Raw genomic sequence first — 19,102 nt, forward strand, 5'->3', positions numbered from 1 at the left:
GAAGAGATATGTATTTTGTGTGCGAATCATTTGTCGCTTCTGTGAAAGAGCCCTTGTTCGCCTTCATGGGAAACATCACTCAGAAAGACAACTCGATTGCTGGACATGATAGAACAGAGGCATTTGGCGATTGGGACGTTGATTTGTTCATATTTTTTGACGGTTTCTTTGATGATACAATATATGTTGATGGAACATCTGGAGTGGAGAGGGCATATTGTGGACTGGAGAAGGCGCCATGTTACAACGTAAACTACGGAATCGGGCATTTGAAGAGAACACAGAACACAAAACAGGAGATTATTGTTATTTCAAATACGTTGATGGCGGGGTTTGTGGATGTGGGTGGAATATGCATGAAGGCAAAAACTGAGACAATTGTGGAGATAGAATGCCAAAGAGAAGCGAGTGGATCTGACGAATGTATTCTGAAATCAGAATCACTGACAGAAATACAGTTCATTGGGATTGTTGTTCCATCGAGTTTCAGCAGAACAATCTCAGCAGTGATTGAATCGAGCACTCAAAATGGGGAGTTGCACATGAAGAACTGTAAGACGAGTGTTATTGGAGGGAAGCAAAACACGATTGGATTTATCTTGATCAAATCGACAGGGAAGATGGTTGAACTCAACTCAGTCACGATATCAGATGTGAAATCAACAGTCTCGCTATTTTCATTTTCACTTTCATCAGCTAATGTGAATGAACATGAATACAAAGTGAAACTGTTTAATTGCACATTGAAAGAATTGGAGATTGATGGAGGTGAAGAGGCAGCCGTGATTGGAGGGAATGTGGAAGTTGGGATGATGATAAATGGAAGCAGATTTGACGGGGCATTGTCGGAGAAGAGTGAAGAAGGAGGAGCACTGAAAATAGCGTTGAGTGCAGAAGGATATATTACAATTCAAGAGAGTTCATTTACTGAATGTATTTGTGAGAATATGAGTGAGGGAGGAAAAGGAGGAGGGATATATCTGGATTGCAGTTCAAATGAAGAAGGATTTCAGCTTTCATCGATATCGTTTTCGGGGTGCTCAGCAACGATAGGGAAGAATATGTTTGTGAAGAGTGGGAATCTGGTGAACAGTGTGAATACGGAGCGTTTTGCATTTGATTGCTCAGGATATTCTAATGATGGAAATGCATTTGTTGGAGAAGATGAGATTTACGGGGAATTGGATCTGCGAGTGTTTCTTGTTTCTTTGAAGTGGATGGTCGTGTCTGTATCGACTGGTGGACATGACACATTGGGATGTGGAAGTGAAAAATTCCCATGTGAATCTATGAAAAGTGGAATTGACCACATTGACAGAAGTGGGACAGAAGGAGAAAGGAAAGTGAAAGTGAGGGATGAAGGGACAATTGAAGATATATTTTCTTTCACAGATGCACTTGTGATTGATGGATGTGCGAATGAGGGAGATGAAACCGAACACAGGCCTATTCATTTTGAAGGGACAATCAAAGGGGATTCTGCAACAACTATTATTTCATCAACTGCCTCACTCAGCTTGTTATCTTTAAAATTGCAGATTCGAAGTCAATTTGTACCAAGCATGAATTCACTGATCTCATCGAGTGGAGTCCTTCAACTTGTAAACTGTTTATTTGAGATTCAATCATCAACAGATATTGTTCAATATTCATTGATATCCACAACCACTGGAAGTTGCACACTGAAAGGATGCAGTTTGGCGGATTATTCATTTGTCATATCTCCATTTGTGATGGCTTCTTCTGTTTTGTTTGAAAACAGCAACTTTTCAAATATTGCAAATACTGGAAGTGGAGAAGGAGGTGTTGCAAGAGTGACATTAAAAAATGATGAAAAACTGGAAATCAAATCAACAAATGCATCATCTTGTTCACTTTCATCAAGAAATGGAAAAGGAGGATTCTTGTATTTGGATTGTCAAAATTGTTTGGATGAAAAGCCATTTCTCTTTGATGTTGGTGTCACTTTTGAAAATAACAATGCAGCCACAGGGAAGAATGTGTTCATTTTGGGAAAGGATTTTAATGCTTCTGTGACAAATGAGTCATTTGCCTTCGATTATTCATCAATGATAAATGATGACAATTTGTTTGTTGGAAGTGATAACAATCAAGAAAAGGATTTGTTCATGTTTTTGATACCATTCAGCTCATTTGAGATATTTATCTCATCAGAAGGATTTGATGTTGCACGTTGTGGAAGTGAAGAAGAGCCATGCTTCACAATGTGGAAAGGGATGAAAAATGTGAAAGAAGGAAATGAAAAGAAAACAATTCAAATATCAGGATCAACAATTATTCAAGATTCATTCAACATGTCCAATTATCAGATCAAAAAGAGTGTAAAGATGGGAGAAGAAGATACAAAAGCAATGTTGAATTTTGAAAAGGCAATTGGAAGTCAACTGGAATATATCATGGTGAATGATGTTCATCTTGAATTGGCAAATATCAAACTGCAACTGTCATCTGGGTTTGGCAACTCAGCCAAAACGATTATTTCAAACAAAGATGGAGATCTGGTGATAAGTGAATGTTCCTTCTATTCAGAAGCAGGAGTGAACAATGGATTTGATTGTGTGTTTGTGGATGCGATTGAGGGAAGTGTGGAAGTGAACGATTTGTCAATTGAATCATGCAATGTTGGAAACAGTATATTTGGCATTCATGATGCTGGAGTTTCTTGCCATTTGATGAATGTTCGAGTGGAATTGTTGAATGAAAGTGGAGGTTGCATTTTATCGATCAAGAAATCTGAACAAGGATTGAAGATAAATGAAGGAGTAAATGAAGATGGTGCAACTATTGAGATTGGCAATTCATCATTTTCGGGAGTGAAGAGAATTGGAAATGGAGCAAGCATTTTGGAATCAAAGTGTGAGAATAAGATTTGTTTGGTTGTGAAGGAGAGCAACATTACAGAAGACAAATCAGAAAAAAGTGAAAAAGGAGGTGCAATATACTTCACATTGGGATCGTCTGGTTCAATGAAGATGATTGACTCAACAATCACTAATTGCAATTGCAGTATTAGTGAAGGGAAAGGAGGAGGGGTGTATCTGGCAACAGATGAAAGAGGAGAATTGAATTTTTCATTTGTGGGTATGAAATTCAGTGCAAACACAGCAAAAGTGGGGAATGATATTTTCATTGAATGCTTCAACATCACATCGCAGATCGATGAAACCCAATTTCAATTTGATCTTCGAGAAGGGAAATACAATCGCAGTAATGCAATATTTGGAAGAGATGAGTGTGATAACAAAGATGATACAGACCTGATTGGATTTGTGACGATCCATCAGAGTGACACGATCATTGTGAGCAGTGTGAATGGAACGAATGAGAGACAATGCGGAACAAACATACTTCCTTGTTATTCAATTAATCATGGGCTGGTGCATCTGACATCTGAATATGTGAGTCTATTGTATGTTGACGCTGAGAGTGTAATTGAAGAAGAGATAAATCTGGAGGAAATGAGTTTGAGCTCGAAAAGCAGAGGTTTGTGTGAAGTTGAAGTGAAAACAGGAATTGAAAAGACAAGAGAGACTTTGATAACAACAACAGGAACTGTGTCATTGTTGAGAGTGAATTTTGTATTTGATTCAATTTTCATCTCTTCACATGAATCACTGATATTGCCAGAAGGAGGAATTCTTGAAATTATGAATTGTTCATTCACCTCAAAACAATCAGCAGAAGAAGGAAATGAATATGCAAGCATTCCATTTCGTATTTTTAATATGGAAAAAGGAGAATTGCAACTTGATGGATGCACAATATCAAATCTTATTCTTCATGAATCTGCATTATTTCTCTCATCACCACTTTCATCAGTAATCGATTCATTAACGATTTGCCATTCGACAATTTCAAAATCTCTGGTAGATATTAATGAGTGCGGGCAATTGAAAATTGATAGACTGCTTGCTGAAAATATCACAGTTGATGGAAATGAAGAATCATTGATATATTGCCTGTCAATGAAAAAGACAATTCAATTGGCAAATTGCACAATGGGTGAAGTCAGTTCAAAGACCACAAAAGGAAAATTGATGAAAGTGGAGAATTGCACAGATGTGATAATGGACAGCTGCATTTTCGATGGGAGTTCAAAGGAAAGAAACGAGAAGAGTTTGAATGCAGAAGAAGAGATGTGCAGATGGGATGGATCTCTTGTGGATGCTGTGAAGAGTTCTGTGATGATGAAAGATACAACAATAGCAAATTCACCAGATGGTGGAATAACAATGAGTGGAGGGGAAATGGTTGTCAAAGAAGGAAGATTTGAGAACAATGATCCCTCAATTGAAGGATATCCATCATTGAGAAGAAATATCATCTGTTCAGATTCAGGAACATCGAAAGCGGTGAGTTTGAAAGGAGGAGATGGATTGGAGAGAAACGCATCACTTTGAATGTTGAATGATGGGTGCTCTTTTGAAGGAATTGTTTCTGAGAGAGATTCATCACTTTTCATTCCTGTGTTGGAGAGTGTGGAAGCAAAAGAAGAGACAGATAGAATGAAGCTGACATTCAAAGGAATGCTTCTTGTTCCATGCAATCTGTCATTCTCAGTTGTGAAGAGGAAGGGAGAAGAGAAAGAGATTGAACATTATGATTTTGATTCAAATGGGTTTTTGTCAGAAAGAAAAGTTGAAGGAAGTGTGGCAAAAGATCTGATCAATGGTTGTGGAAATGAAATAGAAATGAGTGTGCACATTTTGTTTGGGAATGCTGAATCTCCTTCATCAACAAATTCATTCATTCTGAAAAATGCAACTGAATCCGATGGAGACGGAAACATTGTGAAAGGAGACAACAGTTCAAGTTCATTGTGGATAATAATAACACTAACAATTATTCTTTTCGTTGTTCTTATTGTTGTCGTTGTTCTCGCTATTCGATGGAGGAAAGTGAAGGAAAGAAATGAGGAGTTGCAAGAGATTGTGAATGACAACATCAGAAAGGATCCGAAGGCATTTGAGATGGTGACGATGGAGATGTCGCCTGAGGAGCAGTGGAGAAGAGCAGAGAGGGAGGCAGAGAAGAAGAATGAGGAGAGGACAAAGAAGAGAGAATATGAGAAAAGTTTGAAACACTCGGAGTCTTCAGAACATTTATTGAGTGAGAGTGGATCAACTGAATACATTTTTGGAAAAGATTCTGATAAAAATGGAGAATGGGATTTGGAGAAGGAAGAAGAAACACGAAAGCGAACTTCATCACCATCCATCTCATCAGCAGATACAGAAACCGCATTTGTTCGAGGGGAGGATTTGTTTCCCACAACTTCATCGATGTCGAATCTGGTGGATGCAATGGCATGTTCATCGCCTTATGAAAAGTTGATTGTGGATCTGAGAGATTCGTTGTTCATGTTGCTTCATGGGAGGAATGAGAAGAAAGATCTGGCGATTGGCACTCTGAAGGAGAGGGAGATGACAGGAGTGCAGATGCTGTTCTGGGTGGCGAATGGAGCTTTGCACTCGCTTGAAGATGAGGAAGACGAACTTCCCTCTTTGCGAGAGCTGAGTCCGCACATTGTGCTGTTCTCGGAGCACATGGTGATCTGCATTGCGCTCCACTCCGACTGCTCCTCGTCATCTGATGATTCGGATTCATCCTCAATCTCATCAACCACCATTGTGACATCTGCAAGTGAGGAGGATGATGATGATGATGAAAGAGATTCTCTGCCCTCATCAGCGTTTGAGGATGATGAAGACAAGTGGAAGGAGTGTTTGAGGTGGAAGGCGCCAGAGCTGGTGATGAACAGGAAGATGGGAGCAACGGAGAAGTCAGTGGCATTCTCCATCGGGATGATGCTGTGGGAGTGTGTGACACTCGAGATCCCGTTTGGAGAATACGAAGGGGAAGTGGCAGGGCAAAAGATTGCTGATGGAGAGAAGCCGGATGAGAGGGGGATTGAAGAGAGTGGATTGAAGAATATGGTGAATGCGTGTCTGTCAGCAGAGCCATCGAAAAGACCGACACTCACTGAAGTGAAGAAAGAGCTGGTTGGGCTGTTTCCTTCTGGGACATTTGTTGTGACGATGACAGATGCAATCATTCTTGAGGAAAGCAGTGAAGAGCAGGATGAAGGCAGAGAGAGCAAGGAGTGTGAAAAGGAAGGGGAAATGGAAGTGAATGAGATGAAAGGCATGTTTAACAAAGGATGAGAGCTAAAAATAAAAGAAATGTGCTTCAAACATAAATATATAACTAGAAAGAGAGTAATTCCAATGTATTTGCCTCGATTTTTAATCAATTCTGAAATTCGCTTCGTTGAATTTTGAGATGAGTGAGAAAACAAGTCAAAGGTTTATGGCGATGGGATTTTTGAGATTTGAATTTTAAATGTTGGTTTGAGATGTTTTGTATTGATGAGTTTTTAAAAGCATTTTTAAAAAAAAATTTAATATTCAAATTTGAACAAATCATATTCAAACATGAAAAAGGAATTGAGGAAATATTATTATTATCCAACAAAGAAAAATGTTTCTTTTTTTAATGTTTTTCCAGATATGTTTACAAAAAGACATTTTTTTATTTTGTAAGAATAACATTCTATTTGAAGGTTGTTTTATTGCTTTCAAATTCTTCAACTTAAAATAAACATTTAAAACGTCAAATCGAAAGAAATGCCAGAGTGATATCCCTGTGAATTATTCAATAATTTCTTTTTGGAAGAATTCAAAAAAAAAGGAAGGAAAGAAGTTTTCAAGGAAACTATTTTCAAAAAAGATGAAATTCTTTTTTGTTCAAACAAGAAAAAAAAATGTATATTTATGGGAAAAAAAAAATAGAAAATATTCAATAAAGAATTGAGAAAAATACAACAAACAGAAACAGAAAATTCTCAAAATGGCTGTTTTGATTTCCAGCAACTTTCAAAAGAGAGGAAGGAAGAATGTGAATAACAGCCGAATCCAAATAAATGTCAAAAAAAAGTCAGCCGATTCTCCTCAATTTTTAAAAACATTCTTTTCTTTCTTTTTTTTTTTATTTCCATTTTTTCAATTTTATTTTCTTTCCCTCCAGCCGCTCAACCACCCTTCTTTGCTTTTCTGCTACCTTGCTTCAGCATGTTCTTCTCGCCCTGCCGCCTCTCCTTCTCCCTTCCCTTGCGCCACTTCGTAAACCCCGGATCATTCACCGTGAATTGTTTTTCAATCACCCTCTCCAGCGATCGCTTGCTCGCTATACGTAAAGCGCTGCTGCTTCTAAAGTGATCGAACAGCATTGTCAGCCGCTACCGGATGATGATGTGGTCCTTCTTGTGCACCTCGATGTTTGGATATCCTTCAAACTCTATCTCCTTCACCTCCTCCTTAAACACCCTGTGGCCCAGCTTTATTAGCTCCTCCATTTCTCTCTCACTCGCCTTTCTCTCCTCTCCATTGCCTCCTATCTCATATTCTCTCTGCAACTGCACTGCGTGCAGCGGAGTAGCCTGTCTCATTGATTGCATGCTCTGCATCGGCTGAGCCTGAAGTTGAACCAGAAGTTGATGTTGCTGCTGTCGTTGTAAGGCATCAAACGATAAAAAATGAGATATCTTGATGAAACTGACACCTTGGTGCGAGTTGCCAGCAATCGAAGAGGAACGAAAATGCTGATGATGCGACAGTTGCTGCGACCTTTTCGAATTGTTGCTGCTGCCCCAACTTTCATTGCTATTATTAATGTTGTTATAGTTGTTGCTGTTGTTGCTTCCACAGCTGTTGAAGGATGTTCCATCGGAATTGTTATTTAAATTACAATTTTTCGGGATGTTATTATTATTAATCCCAGAAGAAAAAGATGATGTTGTTGATGATGTTGATGAAGATGAAAACGATGCTGTTGTGATTGCCACCAGCTTCTGTGTCATCTGCTGTAGTTGTTGTATTTGCAGCTACAGTTGCTGGATCTGTTGTGAGTGCAGCTGGAGAGAGGCAGAGATCGAAGAGGAGAAAGAAGAGGAAGAAGAAGAAGAGGGAGGAGGAAGAGAAGGAAATCTTGAAAAAAAGGAAAAGGGGCAAGAATATGAAGAGGAAGAAGGCTTATCATAACCATTAATCGACCAGTTGACCGCTCTGTTAATCGACGTAGCAATCAGTGAAAGAACTGAAGATGATGAAGAAGAAAAATTTAACTTTCAATCCAGAAGGCGAGTCAAAAGTGGAAGAGTCCGATTTCTGTGTTAATGAAAATAAGAAGCACTTCTTTCTGGTTGAAAACGAATGCAAGCCAGCCATCCAATGGAAGAAAAAATTACAAAACAGAAATATATCGGAAATTGAAAAATGAAAAAAAATGGCAAACTTATTATGAAACGCAATATGTGAATTTGAGGCAATTGTGTTACACCTTTTCAAACAACAAATTCTCAAATACGAAGAAGGCCTTCTTTCCATCAGCTAAGTCAAAAAACAATCGTAAATGAAGAGATCGAAGGAGAAGGAGAAGAAGAAGAAACCATTAAATCATCAAAAATGCTGAGTGAAATGGATTGTCTAGGAATGACACTCGACATAAAAAATACTGTTGGTCGGAATGGAAAAAATGATTTAAAAAATACATAAAAATTAGTTTTGCATTGATTATAAAAAATTCTTAAAAAGAACATACCTGTCATCTCTTTCGCAAATGCAGAAGATTGTTCAATCACTGATGCTGTCAATCTCCTTTTCCATTGTTTCCCAGTGCTCCTTTCTCCGTCATCCTTTTTGCCACATAAGCATCCTGCTTTCAATGTTGCCATCAATTTTTTTCCTGAAAAAAATATCTCCGAATTCTATTCTTTCCAAGAGCCTTTCAATTGTTGGAATTTTTCTTTTCGCTCTCATCCAAATGCTTTGAAATTGAATTTATTTTCATCCCCTCTCCCAACTGAATACAAAAAATTTGCAATTCACATCTGCTGATTTTCTCTCGGCATAGCTCTCTTCTTATGATCTCCTCAGAAAAACAAAAAATTGGTTACAAATTGAATTTTTCAGATTCTTGCACTCTGAGAAGGCCACAGATGGAAACATTTTCAAAATGAACAAGAATAATAAAAAATGCAAACATCAAACTTTTCATACATTATTTTGGAAAATGAATTTCCTTCAAAGATGCTTTTCATAAAAATCATCTCGCCCAATTCCATCATCAATTCCCCATCTTTGCTGTCTCGTGAAACCATTCAAAATAATATCGCCTATTCCACGAGATAGGTTTACTAGCCAACTCTCATCTTGCAAAATATCTATTCATTTTCAAAGATTATTAATCGATCAAAGTAACCATAACAGCAAATAAAGAAAAACAGTGTTTTTTTTTTTTTTTTTTTTTTTTTTTTTTTTTTTTTATAATTTCAAAAAGATGAAGTGAATCTGTGAAAGCAAAACAAAGCCTGGGTGACTGACTGACTATTAAACGCAAATATATGATATTTGACTGATGCAAAAGAAAAGAATCACGTTATCTCAAAATGTGATTATTTCTATTGAATAATTTCACATTTGAATGGCAACAATTTTCCATTTACACTAACAATCAAAAATAACTGATTGACTTTCAAAAATCAAAAATATGAACCAACAGTTATGAAAGGGAAAAATCACGTTCAATTATTGTTATTATCAAACATGTTTATGCTTTGAAATTGAGATTATTTTTTTTTTCTTTTCAAAAACAATAAAAAAAAACGATTTTCCTAAAAATAGAAAAAAAATTTGTAAAAATTTTATAATCCGGATGTTCAAAAAAAAAGTTTAATTTCAAGAATTAATTCCAATAACATAATCAAAATATGTTAATAGTTGATTGATCCTCCTTCATTCAATATAACTGTTTTTAGGCGTTTGTACATCGAGTGAACAAGTTCATAAATAATATCCATTTCAATTTCATTCCAGGCATCCAAAATTGATTGTTTCAGCTCATTCGCATCTTTCTTTGGTTTTCCATCTTTGAAAACTATCCTAGATAATATGCTCCACACATTTTCGATGATATTTAATTCTGGAGAATAAGGGTGCCATTCCACTCTGGTGATCGAAAAATTTCTGATAACATTTTGCATTTTAATTGATCGATGAATAGGTGAATTATCGTGGATAAATCTCCCATTATTTTTGAACCGCTTGCGTGCAAAAGGAATAAATGAAAACTTCATAGTACAACAATATTCCTCAGAATTCATTGTTTCACTAACAAAAACGATAGGTGATTTGAAATTATTACCCACTGCGGCCCATATATTTATTTTTTCATGTTTATTCTGACTTTGATGGTCGAAAATTTCCTCATTATCTTTTTAAATCCATTCCATTCTTGTATTATCTGGTCCAAAAAATTTGAATTTTTTTCATCAGCAAAGATCGTTAGTTCCAATAATTCATCATCTCTTAAATGTTTTTCAGCAAATTCGTTTCTCTTCTCACAAGCATTCTTTGATAGGTAAGGTTTGATTTTTCTCTTTGTATATTTTCTATTTATTAAGCTCAATAGTCGATGAGCAGCGGAATTGCTGAAATTCACTCCAAGATAATCGGTCAAATCTCTGGCTCTTTGAATATTCGTATACTTCGATTCTTTTTTTACTTTCCCCAACAAAACAGGCGTAAGAATAAGTGGTCTTCCAAGTTCACGTCTGGCCAGCCGTTTTGATTGCATATAGTTTGCTTTTAAATATTTTATTTGCAGTATTGACTGAAATATTCAATAAACGAGCAATTTCGTTTCTTCCTTTTCATTGATCGCGCAGTAAATGTATTTTCTTTTGAATCGAACCTTTAGTAATTCTTGTCATTTTGTTTTGTTTGTGTATTATTTCTTTTTTTATATTAATGCTTTTATCGTTCGCAAATTAACTTTTTTTCCCGGATCACATTTTTTTTTGAAAAATTTCCAGTCATATATGAAAACAAACATTTTTTTAAAATTTTTCAATCTTTTTTTAAAAACAAAGCAGATAAATCAAAAATATCATCATTTTATGTTCAGATCGATAGATTGTTATTGCAGACTTTTTCTTTAATCATAAAAAAAAATAAAGAAGCATTATCAGGATCACATAATTCTGATGAAAAATGTGTATATATATTACATTAAAATAAACAAATATTGAAAAAAAAGTATTTTAACGAAAATTTAAAACTTAACCAATTATAGGGAACTGACGGCACTGACGGAGATGGATTATTTTGATCAAAAAATGTCAATGATGTCAGTGACAGGCAGCGCCTTGGAAGAAAACACCATGGGTGAAGAACGAATTTCACTTGAAGAAGGATTGAAAAATAGCCTTTCAAATATTTTCATCGTTTGATATTCTTTTTCAAATCACTTTGAAAGTTGAATTTTTTTTCTGAAGGAAAATGCTTTCGAAAAAAAGATGGAAGAGTTGAAAAAAGCTCGTTGTCAATAAGTAAAACTCGAAAAATGTGATAACTCATAATTTGGTACAAGTTTTGTTTTGTGTTTTACCAATTTTTAATCATTTTTTTATTTCATTTAATCTGAGTGTTTAAGTATCCCAAAAAAATGACGAATATTTATCAAAAACATCCTTTGAAATTGTGAATCACAATTTATGGATTTCTTACTAAAAAGTTGACGAACATGGAACTGCAAAGAATGATTGTCACAGGTATTACATGTGCCCAAATTCAAAAGACGGTTTTCCTTGTGGTGTATCAGGAAGAAAATCATATCCAAATATCATCAAACATAATTGTCAATTACTAAAACATCAGCAAATATCAACATTATTAAAGCAGCGACAACAACTTGCAATTCACAGCGAAATGGAAAAATCAAATTATGAAAAAGCAACAATCACAAGTGAGCTTGAAGATCTATTTGTCAAAATGATTTGCAAATGCAACGCTTCATTTTTATCAGCATCGTCAGATGAAATGAACACATTTTTATATGCATTAATGCGAATCAATCAAGAAAATTCATCTTTATCACAAACTTCGATTTTCCCATATCTAACAAGAAAAAAAGTTTCTCAGATGGTTTTGAAAAGTGAAACAGCAAATAAGCTTGAAAGAATCAAATCGATCGCAAATAAAAGCTTTTGAATTTTACTGGACGGTGGATCAGCTGGAAATGTTTCGTATACTGTTGTTTCTGTTGCTTCTCTTTCATTACAGTCATCTACATTTTTCTGGGGCCTATATCCTTGTTGTTATTCAACTGATGAATACTCTAATATTCTGAAAAATATCATCTCAGAATTCCAGTCGTTTGATGTGACAATAAGAAGTTTTTGTGCAGACGGGTTTTCTGCGCAAAAAAAGGCAATAGAAAAATTATCAAACGCTCATTCTGAAGAAAGCACATTCGTGGAACATCATTTTGTTACTAAACATGTAACATCTATTGTTGCAGCCATTTTACAAATCTTGTCATAAGTTCATGTTTCAGCAAAGTGCCTTTTCTTCTTGAATCAAAAAGAAAATATTGCAATTTGCTTAATTAGCCCATACCAAATCCATCAGACTTTTATTGAAAAAAACTGCTCCTTCGTTCATTGTCACAAGGTGGTACAGTTTGTTCAATTTATGTTCCTTTATTCGAAAAAAGCGCCAAATTATTGAGAAAGAAAAATGGATTTCAAAAGAAGACATAATTGACATCATAAAAGCTGAACTTGTTCTTCTTCCTTTGGCTAAGTTTCATCTTCATTTGGAATGCAACAAAACAAAACTTTGTCACGTTTTCCCGTTTATACAACGAATTATTGGAATTTTCATTGGAATGACAAGGCATCCATTATTTTCTGAAGAGAAATGGAATGATGCAATTTCTAATTTTCTTATCCAAACACATAATTATTTTTTTATAGGCTCTCGAGGTGAATTCATTTCTTTATCGTTCGCTGTGACTCCAATTGGCATGGAATTGTACAGAACACAACAGTTTTCTTCTAATCTCATCAATTATTCTGGATTTTTCGATAGATTTTCTTCAGCTATTCAATCAACAAATAAAGATCAAAAGAAAATCAGGTCATTCACGAACTTTCATTGATAACTCATTCTTTGGACAATTCTGCTGATTCGTTGTTGCGGTGTCATTATTCAACATTTTTTGTTATGTCTGAACCTTTGGAAATTCTAGAGGATAAATCAATTTTGTGTTGTGAAGCGCAAATTCATTCCATTTAAAAATTTGAGTGATGACAAATATTCAAATAAAATGGGGTTTGTAACTGTCTCGAATTAATTCTTAAAACAAACAACAAAAGATTCAAACAAAAACGAACGATTGTTATCTGATGAATTCGAACAAATTATAAATGATTTGAATAATTTCACAGAAGCAAAGGATTCTCCTGAAGGGGTTCAGGAAGTCCAAAAGTTAGATACAGTATTAGAGAATGAATCGGAAGACAAGTTCGGTTTGCAAGAGGCTGAAGACGAAGCAGTGAACGATTTGTTTGAATTATTTTCCCACAGCAACCATCAACTTTCGGAAGTTCGACAATTAAGATCTTCTCACTTTTCTTCTTATTCATCGTATTCATCTTCATCTCCATATCACTCTTCTTCTTCGGATAATTACACAATGATTGATGAAGCAATTTCAACTGATACTCAAACAAAGAAAGAACGAAAACAGAACTCAAAGGACATGGATGAAGACACAGAATGGCATGAATGCATGAATGAAGATGATCATGATGATATATCTGACAGCAGCAACATTGAAAATGATAAAGATGATGTGGAAATTCTTTTTTGGACAAAAAAGAAATCAATAATTGTGGCATAATTGTGTATAAAAGAGAGAGAATCAAATCAGATGATTGAAAGCATGATATTGACGGATTGGTTTCCTCGATTGTCATCGGCGTTAATTAAATACTGCAATAAGACCATTGGAAATTTAGACAGAAAAATAATAGAAGGCTGCGGTATGTTATTTCAACGATTCATGAAAAGCAGCTCATCCGAAGTCGTTGAGGAAGATGCAGAAATATTTTATAACGCTTTTTCTTCATATGGAGATCTGCAAACCGTCTTTTCTGGGCTTTGTCTTGCGCTTATAACTTCACCTTGCAGCGAAGCTTGCTGCGAAAGAGCCATTTCAAAAATAAAAAACATTATTGGAAAAAAGAGATATACTTTAAGCATGCATTCGTTAGAAGCACTTCTACAAGTTTGTTTTTTTTTTTTTGCAATCAAATTTTTCTAGTATTCATATTCGCAAAATTTGTTTGTCTGATAGGAATGATGAAAATAAAGTTTATTTTTCTTTCGATTTTTTTTTAAACAATAAGAACATAGAACATTCATTCTCGCCTGGCTTTTGAATAACTTTACTGTGAAGAGGTTAAATGTCAGAATATCGATTATTATTTGGAAATATGCAAGAATGTTTTATTTTTTCACCGACTATTTTCACTTCTTGCTTTATAGACCTTCGTTCTTTGAAATCTTTATTCATTTCTTTTTCTTTCATTAAACAAACAGGTCATTGATTGCAATAACTTTATTCGATTGAAAATTTTTTGAAAAAGCAAATAAAAAAAGTTCTTATTTATCCAAAACAATCATTTTAGCTAAGGCTTCTCAAGGGACGTTGATTATTTTCAGCTTTGGATGGCATTCTTTGAATCTGCTAAACAGTCAAAGCATTGATTCAATAGATTCAATCTTTTCCAATCATTATCTGCATATTTGTCTATCTTCTCTTTTCCTTTATCTTCATACAACTTATCATAAGCTGTTTTTTTTGATCAGCTTTGGCTTTGTGTTTTCCTTGCAAATGCAGAAAATATACGATGATTTAACTGATTTGAGGGATGAGCCTTTCCATTTGTCAAAAAAATTATCCATTGCTCCTGAGATCTGTTCGACAGAAGCATCCGCTATTGCCTCTTTCGACACATTTGTTGCTGAGATCGATGATAATTAGAGAAGATTAAAGATTGTTCCATCAAGAGGCGGCTGAAGTGAATGAAAATCACAAGAAGTCGAAACTGAGGGAGCAACAGACGCTTCGAATAATATGTTGTGGTGGTGACGGATCGGGGCGTTGTTTTTGTGTACGATATGATGCTTTTGGCAATGCTTTCTGTTCCGCTGGTGGAACCGCTTCCGTCGCTTTCAGTGTCGGTGGACACGAAGTCGGGGAGCAAGCGGATCTTTGCAGCGGCAGATGTGAATGCTTTCCCGTCGATCTACGATCTGTTTGACCCGTCGCTGCAAATATGGCGATCGCAACAGTCGAGGCGTGTGGAGGTGAAGCTGGACGAGGAAGTGATGGGGCGAGGGGTTGCAGTGTGTGAAGTCGGGGAGATTGTGGAGAAGGTGCTAGAGGCAGCGGGGCTGAGGATGGAGGATGTGGTTGTGTCTCCAGCAACGATTGCGCTGGCTGTGCTGGAGGAGCGCGAAGAGGAGGAGGCAAAGATGGAGGGAGAGGGGAAGGTGATTGCAATGAGGAGAAAGGCTGGTGTCCGACAGTGCACAGAGAGTTTGCGGAGAGAATCAAAGAGAACATGAGGAAGCTGGAAGAAGTGACGGTGCCGCTGGTTGTGGAGGCGCTTGGTCTGGCTTGGCTGAGGTTTGTGAAGGCAGAGGCTGAGGTGGAAAAGTTGCATTCAGTGGAATCAGAAGTGTGCAGTTCTTCTCCGTCTGATGGCATTCAACAGGAGATTTCAAAAGCAATAGAAGCAGCAGATGGGTCTTTGTGCATAACTTCAGATGGAAGAGATAATAATGTATAAAAATATGATGAACAGATAGAAATGTCAATGAATGAATTAGGGATGAATGAGGAGTCAAGGAGAAAGGGTGGTTCTATTGATTTGGAGAAGGAAGAGGAAGAGGAAGAGGAGAAGTGAGAAGAAGAAGAAGAGGGACAGACACTTGACGAGGAATTGCCACATTTGAAGTTTTTGAGGCTGATTGACGAGAGTGCATATGTGAAATGGTAGGACGATCTTGTGATGATGACCGTGATGTGGCAGCTGGTGGATCTGTGTGACGGGCAGGAGCTGATTGTGATGAAGCCAGTTGTGGAAAGGATGATACAGCCGGATGGGACGATGAGCATCAAGTTCATTGGGGAGAGGCTGTTTGTGAGGAGAGAGAAGAGAAGAGAACGGTGTGGAGGTGTGTATTTGGCATCGGATGGGGCATAGCTGCTTTAAAAAAACAGATCCAGTAAAAAGCGATGAAATAAAAAAAAAAAGAAGACGGAAACCAAAGAAAGAATGAGATGAATGAACAAGCAACAAAGAAATGTTCTGCAAAAAGGAATCAAATGTTTTTGCAAAATGAAAATATTAACTGATTAGACAAAGTGAAAAACACATATGAATTTCATTATTTTTTTTTATATCTTTATTTGAAAAATAATAATAATTACTCAAGTTGTGCTTATCAAAATAAATACAAATATTTTGATATTTATCTTCAATTACCAGTTTTTATCTCATTTTCGAATTTTTTCTCCATTATTTATTTAATATGACAAATATAAGAATGTTATTGTATTATTCCAAAAGAAATCCTTTCAAGACATTAAAGACTTTCATTTCCAAATTGATAATGTGGAATTGAAAATAGTTGATTTGGTAGTAATGAAAATAATCAACTTCAAAAGAATATATGTGAATAAATATTATTTCACATGTTGTTTTTTCTATCTATCTTTTAAATTATTCAATTATCTTTCTTTTTTCTTTTCTCTGTTGTTTCCTTTAATCGTTTCTCAAATTCCACTCTCAACTCAAATTTCGTATCCAAATTTCTTCTTTCTTTTTTCAAAAAACCCTCTTTCATTTTCTCTATTCCATTTCTTTTCCGAATCCTTTCTCAAAACACGCTCTTCATTCTCTTTATCTTTCTAATTTTTGCTTCTGCTTTATCTCTTAAGAGATGCTCTTTTTCTTCATTTTCCTCTTTATCCCCGATTCCGATTATGAATGCAAAGTGATCCAATCGATTGAAGCAATGATGATGATGAAGTGTATGTTGAGGAAATTGTTGTGTGAAATGTTGCTGATGTATTTAAAGATGAAGAAGATGATGATAATGGTGAATGGATTGAATGAGACGATTGAAGGTTGAAAATTGAGAAGACGAATGAAAATTAATGTCAACGGAGAAATTCATTGAAATTCTCTTCTTTTGGTTTTTGTCTTCTTCTGGCTAATAATATCATTTGTATTCATAACAATTTCAATTTGATTCTTTCTCTCTTTCCAACAAAAAATAGGAAATATTGAGCTTTCCCTTTTTCATTCCATCTCTTCTTCTTTAACTTCCCCTCTTTCACAAAAAATCTTCTTTCCTCAAAAATAATTCTTCGCCAAAGCACAATGAAAACCATCTTCGATTTATGTTTAATTTCATCAATCTTCATTTCATTTTTCTTCCTTGCTTCTCTTCTTCTTCAAAGCCATCTAATCCCTGATTCCTTCAGCAGTATGAATAAATCAAAATAATAATAATTACTGAAAAAACTTCTAACCAAAAATATTCCTATATAGAAAATTATATTTATATTTTATTCCATTTGCAACTGTTTTCTTCAATTCAATTTCATTATCCCAGCCTTTTTCATGTTTATCCAGTTAATTCTTCAATTGACCTTCCAAATCCATTCATCCTGGGCACTTTCCATATGAACTTGCTGTCTAAACCTGAAGGGCTGCCTGCATAACGAGATATCAAACTTTCATTCATTTCCATCTCCGATCCTGAAAAAAATATAAAACCTATCAATCGGCAAATTTTTAATGATGCAAACCAAACAACTTTCCTTTAATGAAAGCTTATAATTGAAAAGAAAAAAATATTTCTCAGAATAAATATAATAAGAATAATGGTTTATTTTTTTGGAACTGAACCAATAACAAAGTCATTTGTCAAGTTTAAAATAGCTGAATAAATTTTATGAAAAAATGTCCATGATTAAAAGCCTTTTTGAATAAAGATATAAAAAAAAACATTCCGACGTGAAAAAATACTGATGACTGACGTAACCATCGATTTTTCGATCCGTCACCAAGGCTTAAGCAAAACAAAGATTAATATCAATAATATTTCACGATTTCATAATTTTTTTTAATTTCATTTATGAAAACTTTTTTAAAATGGATTGATTTTTTTGTCAGTCAAAAAGATCATTTTAGAAATTAAACTGTCCTATCAATTCCTTCCATATGTCTGTCCTCTTTCGAATGCAATTTAACTTGCATGGATTGAGAAACTTCATCTGTTTTGCCCCCCCAACAATTAATTTGTTTTTCCCTCACTTTGGCAAATACGAGAATTGTGACTATACCTGTGCAATACATTTTGCAGTTTATTGCAGATATTGACCACATTAAAAAAATGGAAAAGGAAAAATAAAACATGTGTTTGTTGTTCTTTTTTAAAGGTCACAAATGTTTTATAACTGAGATTAAAAATATGTTCATTGTTTGGTCATTTTTTGCAATTTTTTCATCAAACTTTTCTGCAATGGACACATACTCACATCAAATAGGTTCAAATTTTATGATTTTCAAAATGATAAAGTTTGATGAATGAATTGAAAAAATCGGAATAAAAAATTATCAATTTTATAAACCCAAGATATTTGACATATGCGACTTTCCAAAAAGAATAATCCATATAAATGTGTGATCATTTTTGTTATCATTAAATTTAATGGAGTGTGGATAATATTCAAAATATTTTTTTCTTTAAAAAGAAGTTTTTCATTCAAATGGTAAACGTTGTGCTATTGTCTTAAAAGCTAATGTGAGAGATCGACGAAAGACATGCTTTTTTTTTTCAAGTAATATGTTTTTGCTTCTTGGTGGAAACAAAGAAACATTCAAATCAAACTTTATAAAGGAAATTTTTGATAAAAAATTGACGTTTTAATAATCGATTTGGGGGAAATTTTGGACTTTCAAGCTTTTTTTGCTCAAAGCACAAAAAAATTGTTTCACTAATAACTTTTCTCAACTTTCTCAGATTTCAAAATGAATAGGATTCTCATTTCCATTAACAGGTATCAATGATATCACAACACAATGATTTGTTTTTTCACACGTATTTTAATATATAAACCCATTTTTTCCATATTTTTCGATCGCTGAAAGTCTATA

General features: G+C 34.9%; 4 protein-coding genes across 4 annotated transcripts; 3 read left to right on the forward strand and 1 right to left on the reverse strand.

Annotated features, from left to right (window-relative positions):
* Positions 1–8: 8 nt before the first annotated feature.
* On the forward strand, positions 9–6,502 carry MONOS_5259 (uncharacterized protein; the record flags this gene model as incomplete). The annotated part of the gene is made up of 2 exons (XM_067875389.1): positions 9–4,377; positions 4,450–6,502. 2 exons carry the CDS (start codon positions 9–11, stop codon positions 6,183–6,185), a joined length of 6,105 nt encoding a protein of 2,034 aa, XP_067735169.1. The 3' UTR covers positions 6,186–6,502.
* Positions 6,503–7,258: 756 nt separating this feature from the next.
* Positions 7,259–7,746, reverse strand: MONOS_5258 (uncharacterized protein; the record flags this gene model as incomplete). The annotated part of the gene is made up of 2 exons (XM_067875388.1): positions 7,259–7,525; positions 7,582–7,746. 2 exons carry the CDS (start codon positions 7,744–7,746, stop codon positions 7,259–7,261), a joined length of 432 nt encoding a protein of 143 aa, XP_067735170.1.
* A 5,422-nt stretch (positions 7,747–13,168) lies between these two features.
* On the forward strand, positions 13,169–13,764 carry MONOS_5257 (uncharacterized protein; the record flags this gene model as incomplete). Its single annotated transcript, XM_067875387.1, has 2 exons — positions 13,169–13,193; positions 13,310–13,764. 2 exons carry the CDS (start codon positions 13,169–13,171, stop codon positions 13,762–13,764), a joined length of 480 nt encoding a protein of 159 aa, XP_067735171.1.
* A 1,283-nt stretch (positions 13,765–15,047) lies between these two features.
* Positions 15,048–15,497, forward strand: MONOS_5256 (uncharacterized protein; the record flags this gene model as incomplete). Its single annotated transcript, XM_067875386.1, has 1 exon — positions 15,048–15,497. One exon carries the CDS (start codon positions 15,048–15,050, stop codon positions 15,495–15,497), a length of 450 nt encoding a protein of 149 aa, XP_067735172.1.
* Between the last annotated feature and the right edge of the window lie 3,605 nt (positions 15,498–19,102).

Source organism: Monocercomonoides exilis, assembly GCF_001643675.1.
Source record: "Monocercomonoides exilis strain PA203 chromosome Unknown scaffold3-2548433, whole genome shotgun sequence".
NCBI classification, from domain to species: domain Eukaryota; phylum Preaxostyla; order Oxymonadida; family Polymastigidae; genus Monocercomonoides; species Monocercomonoides exilis.